Here is a 9,462-nt window from a genome sequence, read left to right on the forward strand (position 1 = left end):
GTCAAACATTATCAAAGCCCCTTAAAACTGTAGGTAAAATTTCCTAAGTTATAAATAGAACTAGATGCCCAATGCACGAAATTTGTACATGGGTAGAGTCCTAAGCCTGGCCAGTGATCAGAGCCAATCGGGACCTTCTGGCTGCCAGCTGGGGCCTTCCATCATTCCACGCTGCCCCCTGGTGGTCAGCGCACATCATAGAGAGTGAATGAACTCCCAGTCTCCCGGATGAACTCCCGAGGGGACAATTTGCATATTAGGCTTTTATATATATACATTATAAGACTTAAAAGTCTAACTTAAATGTTTAAGGGAGAACTAAAATTAAAAGCAAACTTTTAAAGAATATTTTCTACAAGGAAAGAAGGAAAGAAAGAAGGAAGGAAAGAAGGAAGGAAGGAGAAATGGAAAGAAAAGGAAAATATACTTTTTAAAAAACTCCTTGAGAACAACCATAAGCTCTTATTCTTCTTCTTCTAAGTCACTGCCATCTAGAGGGATGACCTGGGATCAGAAGTTGATGTTTCAGTGGCCCCAGGACTGAACAAGAAGCCATTTGCCTGTGGAGTCCTGAGCCCTTTCTCAGCAGAGAGAGTGGCATGAAGGCGGAATTGAGTGTCTGGTCCTGTGGAGGCATGCACTTGCCATCTCCATTCCAGGTCCTTGCACTGCACTGAAAATCTGGGTGAAGGAAGAACCTCAGATTCCTTTTAGCTTTGAAATCCTGTGGTTTTAGGATGATCTTCTTTCACTTCAAACTCTGGGCTCTGGGTTCAAGACTAAAAATCATTCATTTCATATTTTCAAAAGGAGTATCAGATAAGAATGTGGACTTTGGTAGCCAGGTTATCCTGGGGCCACGGAGTCCTAGAGCTGACACTAGCTGAGTGATGAGAGAAAGTTACTTACTCTCCATGATGTTTAATCTGCAACATGACAATAGTTATAGTATATAGGTCCCTGGATCATTGTGAAGACTAAACCCACAAAAGAAGGTGAAGTGCTTGACACAGGTGAGCATACAGAAAGTGGTCACAGCAACCTTGGGATAGATGTAGGGCTACTTATTATCTTTATTCTCATTTGTCCCTGAGAGATTTTTAATTAAGAAACATAGGGGCAAAATAGCTAGTAAATTGCAGATCCAAAACTTAGATGAATGTTAAGTCCTATGCTCTTTACACATCATGAGGTTATCTCCTAAGAGGCCCACGCTTCCTGAATCTAGAGGAAGTCAGATTATCATTTACACGTCATAGAATTCTTGATTCTCTGACTTGCTGATGGAGAATGTGTTTTATAGATACAAGTTAGGAAGTTCTGCCTGGAGTGAAACACAGTTAACACCGAGCCTCCAAGGAAAGGCTTGCTCCATTTCAGGAGCCCCTCCGCCACACGATTCAGTTTGGGCGAGCCTACTTGTTGTAGGTGGAATTGGTGCAGCTTTGTACCTCCTAGGGCCCCAAAGGCCCTATAGAATTTTTATGCAACATGCAGTAAGGGGTAGAGAAGGAACGACATGAAGAGATTTTTTTTTACATTCTTTTCTGTGTGTACAGAAAAGAGCTTCCCTACAACAGTTTGCAATAAACAGCCCTCCCCGGGGAACCAGGGAGCTGAGTCAAGAAGATTGCTCCTTCTGAGGTCCTGGTAGGGCTTTTGTTTTCTCTGCAGAGTTGGAAGGAAGCAGAAAATCAAGCACAGTGTTCCAAATCCTGTTTGAAACTAGAAGGGGCCTAATAAATAAATACGTAAAATACAATTGTTGTAAACAAAGCCCTCCAAATTCACTGACTGAATAAAGTAACCCTCACAGGGCAGAATTCTGTATTTTGTGCCCAAAAAAGGAGCAGAAAAGATTTATCCAAAGCCATTAAATCAACATTCAAGCTTGCAGCTGACCCCAGCCAGCCTTGTGACCAGAGCTACTTCCAACAAGGCAAAGACTAAGCCCAGTAGCCAGAGGGCTGGGAAGCAGACAGACCTTTCACCAGGGAAGGTTGCTCTCTGCACACGTCTGCTCTGTGCTTCCTGGGCGTTTTCATTAGCTCACCCAGAACACATTCCCGCCTGCCTCCTCGAAGACTCCAAAGGTGATGTACCTGGATAGGAAGTTCTCCAGTGACTGCTTCTTGTCTTCCTTGCAAACAATGCCCTCCTTCTTCTGTTTTTCCATGTCTTTGATTCGGGACTGGAAAGTATCGATCAGATCAAACACAGACTTCATTGCTATAGGCACCTCATAGTATTGCTGTTTAAGAAAGAACAGAAAGTATATAATGTATAAGCGTGTTTCTTCCCTCTGCTCAGAGAATAGGGAGCCCAGGAGAACTCAAGGGAACTCTGAAAAAATCAGAGCCTGGAGGGCTCAGTGCCTTAGAAACTCTCTCCTGTAATAGTACCTCTGCTGATGTTATGAACTTCAGAATCCATGAGACAACCGCCGCTTATCTTTTATGAGGATTGCTTCTCAACTGCACTCCTTTTATTGGAAAGGGTCCATGCCTCCTTCACCACACATATCCTAAGTTCACTTCCCTACTTCTGGGACTAAACTGGTTCCTGTTCACTACACAACTGGCGAGGAAGTGAGAAATGCTATATCTAACACAGGAATGGAATAACATGATAGAATATTCTATCTGAGCAATAAGGGTAATTGTCTACCAGAAGTGGACCTGTTATTTGGCCATTAGGAATCTGCATAAACTCTTTATGATTCCCAGAGATTATTTTATTGAGTGACCATCACTTAAAATTAGGTCGTTTTCTTATGTATTCTCAGAAAAGAATTGGGATACAATTCAAGGACAATAAATTAAATTTGCTGGATCATTCTTGTCTGGACTTACAACAGCAACCTATGATGGATTTGGAGGCTGGCTGAGCATAAACAGCATACATTAAGGACATGGCCTGTAGCTACATAGGCTCTCAGTGGGAAATGAGGTCAACCAGAGGATGTGAAAGCTGGCAGTAACCTTAGGGATTATCTAAGATTAGAGGTCAGCTGCACAAGTACAAGAAGAATTAATGAAGGGACCTCTTTCTAGATCCAGAAAAATATTGCAGGTTGAATCAGCTATACGAATAGACCAGGCAGACTTTTTCCTGATGATTTTCACATAAGCATGATATACTCTCAGTACACTTGAATGGCTAGAACAGTGGGCTCTGGAGCAAGTCTGTATAGATATGAAGTCCAATGCTAACTGGGTGACTTGTGCAAGATACTTAACCAACCTGGACCTCTGTTTATTCCTCTGTGAAATAAAAGTAATTCTTGTTTTTTATCTTAGATATGTAAGATAAATGTTATCAATAGTTAAGGTGAGTGCCTGGCATAAGGAAAGCACTCAACAAAGTTAGCTATTTTTGTTATTTTTAAAAATGATTCTTCATAGTTCAGAACCTTTGTCCCCAAGCATATGAACAAAGTAGGTATAAAATCTGACTGTCTTGTCCATATTCGATCAGGAGTTAAACTTGTAGGTCCTTCCTAAGTAGACCTATGTCAAATCTGGTTGTCTTGAAGGCAGAGGCCAAATACTCTTTATCTTTATCCCCAGGGTCTGGCACACCATGGCTATTCAACAAGTGTCTAATGAATGCAAGACATTGATGTTACAGAAGAATTTAGTCTGAGTGAAATAAGTGGGGCATAGGGGGTCATCCAACCCAGTCTTTTTCAGAGACCACATTTCTGGACACAAATTCTATAGACCAACATGGAATATTTGGACCATTTCAAAATTTTCCCATTTATAAAATAACTAGAGGCCCAGTGCACAAATTCATGCACCAGTGGGGTCCCTTAGCCTGGCCTGTGGGATCGGGCCAAAACCGCTCTGACATCCCCCGAGGAGTCCCGGCTTGTGACAGGTTGCAGGCCAGGCCAAGGGACCCCACCAGTGCATTATTGGGGCTGGGGAGGGACTGCGGGAGGGCTCCAGGGTGTGTCCTGCCCATCTCGCTTAGTCCTGATCGGCCCAACTCCAGCAGCAAGCTCACCTACTGATTGGAGAATCTTCCCCTTGGTGGTCAGTGCACATCATAGCAAGCGGTTGAGCAGCCTTAGCATATCATTAGCATATTATGCTTTGATTGGTTGAATGGCCCACTGGTCGACCAGACACTTAGCATATTAGGCTTTTATTATATAGGATTTGTGTTCACTCATATCTATTAGACTCAGTGACAAAAAAATTCAGAGTTGCTGTTGTAAGGAATGGCTCCACATTATCCAAATCAGGAACCCATACCTTGACTCTGAGGTCCACATCTGTTAGCACCATGAAGAAGTCATCATAGGTCATTCCATACTCTCTCCTCAGCTCGCTGATGAGATGCTGGTCTACCAAGTCCTCATCATCCACCACTTGCATGGGTTTCTCATTATCTTAAAGCAAAGGAAATGTAAATAAATATGGTGTGACAAGATAGAAATCAATAGGAACAAATGGGTAGAAGCTCTGGGCCTCCATCCAGAGTTAATTAGAACAGCTTTCATTAGTTGCACATATTTGACTAACATTTGGTTTAAATAAAAGTTTACAAAGTGAATAAATAAATACAGAAATGAATGAATAAGTAAACTCATTTTGAAAATCACTCTTCTAAAGATGACCGAGCTCCATCTCTGCCCACCTTGGTTAAAGTAAATCATTAGGAGCAAAATGAGAGACTGCTGAGCCATCCCTGCAAGAAGACTGCCACCTCACCCAGAATGAGTCATTACCCTAACTCACCAGGGAAGTAAACCAGGTACTTTTAAGTTTTATTTAATTTTAAAATTTATTTTAGTTTTAGCTATTTATTTAAGTCTAAAATCTGGGTCTGTTTCTCCCTTTTATTATAGAATCACTTTGGGAATCAGTGAACCATGTCATTGCTATAGAGAAAAAGGAAAAGTCTATGTTCAAACCTAGTATCAATTTAATTTTGGCTCCAGAAAAAAGTCAAGCTATTCATAATCCAAATTTTGCAAGTGAATATAATTTTAAGAAGAGTGTTACTGAACTTATGGGAGTTTTAACCATTATCTATTTTTTTCAAATATTAAGTCTTAAAAATAAATTATTATAATTCAGAATGGTTCCTGAAGGTGCCACTGGGTTAATAGGAAGTATGAACATGGCAACTCCTATGTCTGGAAAGCCTTTTGTAAATGATAGGACAGCTTTATTTACTTCTTCTCTCCCATACAAGTCACGGTGTTTCCTTCAACTCTACTAGAATTTTTATCTGCAAAATAATCCCCTGTATTTTTTTAAAATGTAAAAATTAAACTTAACAAATATGTGATTAATAGATATATTAGTGAAGAGAATCTATCAGTTATTATTAACATTGCTACCCAATGAATTGTAGTGCAGTAGAAACAACCATAATTTTGCAGATACTGAAATTATATAGCTTGAGTACAATTGACCATCACTCTTGTATTTATTTTTTTAAAGGGACAATTATAATTTAACTATTACTTTTGTTTATTTGATTAGTTTCATTGAAACTATATAAACAAGAAACTTGATTTCTCCCAAGTAGATCAAAATGAGAGAGGAAATAATCTCTTTTCCTTCCCAAATCATAACAGTTCTTCATGGAGGTGGTTCAAAGGCATGGAACCTACATGAGGGCCAAGCACTGTCTACAAAATGAAAAATAATAGACCTCATACATATAAACTATTTTAGATGCACATTTTGCTCTCACTCATAAAACATAAATCAATGTAAAAGAATTGCTAGATTTGTGTTATTGTTTTTTATTTATTATTGGTATACCTCATTGAGTAACAAAACCTAGTTGCAGAATAAAATGTATAGTATGACTTTATTCTTCATTGAAAGGAAACAAGACAAATGATAATACATCCACATGTGAATATGCACAGGAAAAGGTCTAGCTGGACATACAGCTGTTAACAATGGTTGTGAGGAGAAGACGAATTTGTCATCCCAAAATATGCCTTTTTTGAGGGATATTGACTATTTTAAGCTGGTTATTTTTAAGAAATGAGACTCAGGAAGAAGTTTTTACCTTCTCCCTGAAGAATTTAGACAGAGGGCCTGCTCCAGGAAGGGAGATATCATCATAGATAAATATAGTTTAATATAAACTAGGTGTGATGGAAATGAAGGAACCTAGTTAGGCCTGTTTGATCAGTCTTTTCTGGGTCCCCTTATTAAAGTTGGCCCAACAAAAGTTTGTTTGTCAAAAGTTTGCTTTACCATCTTCATGTAAATTGCCTTCCTGCACTTTGAAGTCTCAAACCACACCTGCTCAATTTGTCCCTGGATCCTGTATTCATATGGAACCCTTGTATGTATATAAGTAATAAGTTTGGTCATTTTATCTGTTAATCAGTCTCTAGTTACTTTGTTTATCTGGACTTAAGAACTTAGAAGGAAAATTATTTTTCTGCTCCTACAGTTGCCTCTAGAGAGTGGGGAGAGGAAGGGTAGAAACTTTCATTCTTTACTCTATGCATGTCTATATTATTTACATTCTAACATGGAACATATTTTACTTTGTGATTAGAAATAATTAATAACTAGAAAAATATCATTTAAAAACTGATTTTCAAAATGCCCTTAACAATTTCTTTTCTGATTCTAAGATTTTACAAACCAGATTTTATCTCGAACTTAGGAATTACTACTTTTAATTCCCAACACACATTCATTTTTGTTTTTGTTCATTAAACAAAATATTTGTCTCTAGTGTTCTGAACTGATTCTGTTTTGGGTGCTGGATTCAGAAATAAGTATTCTTGGACAGAGTTCAAGTTCCTAATCAGAATAAAAGTAGACTATTAGCATTTACCTAACAGATAAAATCACAAAAACCATTGAGTGGCTGAGACAGAAGGAAGCTGGAGATTATAGCAGATTTTAAAAATGGTCCCAATTCTCCACCCCTCCCTGTACCTACTACACTCTGCCCAGTAACTGCAGCTCCCTGTTATGGTGAATGGGCTGAACTCTCCTGCCTTTTGATTTTGAACTCATCTGACCTGCTTTGCTAGCACAAGTAACACAAATAGAAGCTAGAAGTGAGTTTGCACATTTGGAATTGCTCTTGCCTCGACCATTGCCATGATTACATATCCACACCAGACTTCTAGAGAATAAGTCAAGTTACTCTGGTCTCATCCCAGCCAGGGCTATCCCAGATCAGCTGGCATGATACCTAACCTTTATGCAAGCCCAGTCAAGATCAGCAGAACCACCTAACCAACTTGTAGCTGACTGAAAATACATGAGCAAGCCTAGCCAAGCCAAGCCCAGGTCAGCTAAACCCTACAAACTTGTAACTAAATGAATATTTAATGGTGTATGCCAGTGAGGTGTGTGGGTCTTTATTATGTAGCCTTACTGTGGCACTAGATAACTGATACGGACATTTTCAACCCAGACACATTATTGAGGTTGAAACTAAGAAACAGTATGTAGTGCATGCTGTAGTGTGCAGTCCAGATCCTACTTTCAGACTAAGTCTGCTGTGAATGTTAATAGCTGAGTCCTTCTAAAAAGTGCTCGTCTTAAAAAATAGCTGCCTTGCTCTAAGTTACACCCATACTAGGGGACAGCCCATATTCAATGGTTGATGCAGTGTGTGTGGGGGGGGGGAGGGGGAGGAAACTGTAGATATAAAAGCTGTTCTCTTTACCTTAAAGTGAACAACTCTGAGGGGCCAACCTCATTACAATTCAAATTCTCCCTTTGTCATCTAGTATCCCCCATCCCTGGGTATATTCCTCATTAACTTCCTGCATGCAAATTTCAAAGTCTCACAATCTGTTTCCCAGGGAACCAACCTGTCACAGATCCCAGGGAGGGAGCAACTTGCTCAAATTCACAAAACTGGTTAATAACAGAGTGAGGGTTAGGACTCAAATAAAATGACCTCATTCCTTTCCAGCGCTCTTTCTACTTTACCAAAATATGTCACACTCAGGATGGAAAGGACCCAGGACCAAGATTTAAGGCAAACTTTGTTCTACTAGGATGTGGCAAGAAACTAATTTCATGGTCTGGTTTCTCCTTTCAACTAAAATATTTTCTGAAGTGTTTTGACTGAACATGAGAAATAAACCATTCTGCACTTCCAGACTACAGAACTGTCTACATCCCCAATGAATGTTAAGGCTGAGCAGGAGAACATGCCAACAGAAAGCAATAAAAGCACTGATTGACACTGGATCCAACTAGGGTGGTGGCAACTCTGTGGCAAGACAGAGTCCACTGCTGGCTGAATTCTGAGTAAGGTACATGTGAGGCCAGCTCCTGTCTCCAGCTGCCTGCTCTCTGCTATGGTCTGCATTCCGTCTAAATCAGGGCTGGGTGAACAAGAGGTTCTCTGGGAAAGCAACATCAATTTGGCAGCTTCTTGTTTTGCCAAAGCTCTGTAGTCCTTGTCAAGGGTTGCATGGCTTAGAAGCAAACATTTGGTCGGGAAGCATCCCATAAACTGTCCATCTGCTTCTGATCCAGTTGAAATGATTCACAGATTCAAGACCGTTTGGTGGAATTTGGTCATTCCACACAGCCTGCCCCAGACTTAAGAGCACTGAGGAAGGACAGGGCGAGAGTGAACTCTGCTGTGTCCTGGTAAGGACTGGCCCTGCATGTGGGCCATCTTTTAACAATTCCAACTCCAAAAAGTCAGGGTCAAATTCAGGTAATAGCAAAGTTCTTTATGGAGTTATCACTCTTCTATGTCTAACCATAGGTAGCAACGACATGCAGAAAAATTCAGCTTCAATTACAGCTTGTTAAACACCAATTGTCCCAGCCATTATGTTTGAAGTTTTCAACCGTGACTGTTTCTTCTCTGAAATATCCATGGTTTCTCCTCCTCCCACCCTCCCACCCCTAAGTGCAGGCCATGCCATCAATGTCTCTGGACTACTTTAGTTTCTGCCATTGCTTTGGAAGTTCCCTATCTCCTCTAGCTCTTTTTCAAAGTATGACCTACTGTCTACCTTCATCACAATCACCTTGAGTTCATATTAAAATTACAATCCTTGGATCCAGACCACTGGGATCAGAATCACTAGTAGGGAGACCCAGGAAACTGCATTTTGACAAGTTTCCTGGGTGCTTGTTACACACACTAGCAGCAGAGATAAAATTCATATCCTTGGCATAGCATACAGGCCATTTAAATCCTGGACTCAGCCTATCTTAATTAGCTATCTCTTAACTCTTCTTCCATACATTATGCTCTAGCTCCCTATTTTCAGAAACATGCCTTCCCTTTCTGGCGTGCTAACCCTGCCCTTGTTCACATGGGAACTCCTGGTTAGCTGGGTAACTTGTCTTTACTTCACCTGCGCACTCATCACATTTTTACATTCCTCTGTAATGATGCCTATCACCTTTCACTGTAACCAATTATTTACACATATATCATCCTACTAGATAGGAGCACCTCACAACACATATATCATCCTAC

At 40.2% G+C, this 9,462-nt stretch overlaps 1 protein-coding gene across 1 annotated transcript in view; it reads right to left on the reverse strand.

The window, feature by feature from the left end:
- The window catches only part of CCDC80 (coiled-coil domain containing 80), a 35,617-nt gene that overhangs the window by 9,353 nt on the left and 16,802 nt on the right, over positions 1-9,462 (reverse strand). Inside the window, exons 4-5 of the mRNA XM_006094452.3 lie at positions 4,263-4,399; positions 2,103-2,251 (exon numbers count right to left, since the gene is read on the reverse strand). Coding sequence (XP_006094514.1) covers positions 2,103-2,251; positions 4,263-4,399 — 286 coding nt within the window. The remainder of the gene's footprint in view (positions 1-2,102; positions 2,252-4,262; positions 4,400-9,462) is intronic.

Source organism: Myotis lucifugus, unplaced genomic scaffold (assembly GCF_000147115.1).
Source record: "Myotis lucifugus unplaced genomic scaffold, Myoluc2.0 scaffold_137, whole genome shotgun sequence".
NCBI lineage: Eukaryota > Metazoa > Chordata > Mammalia > Chiroptera > Vespertilionidae > Myotis > Myotis lucifugus.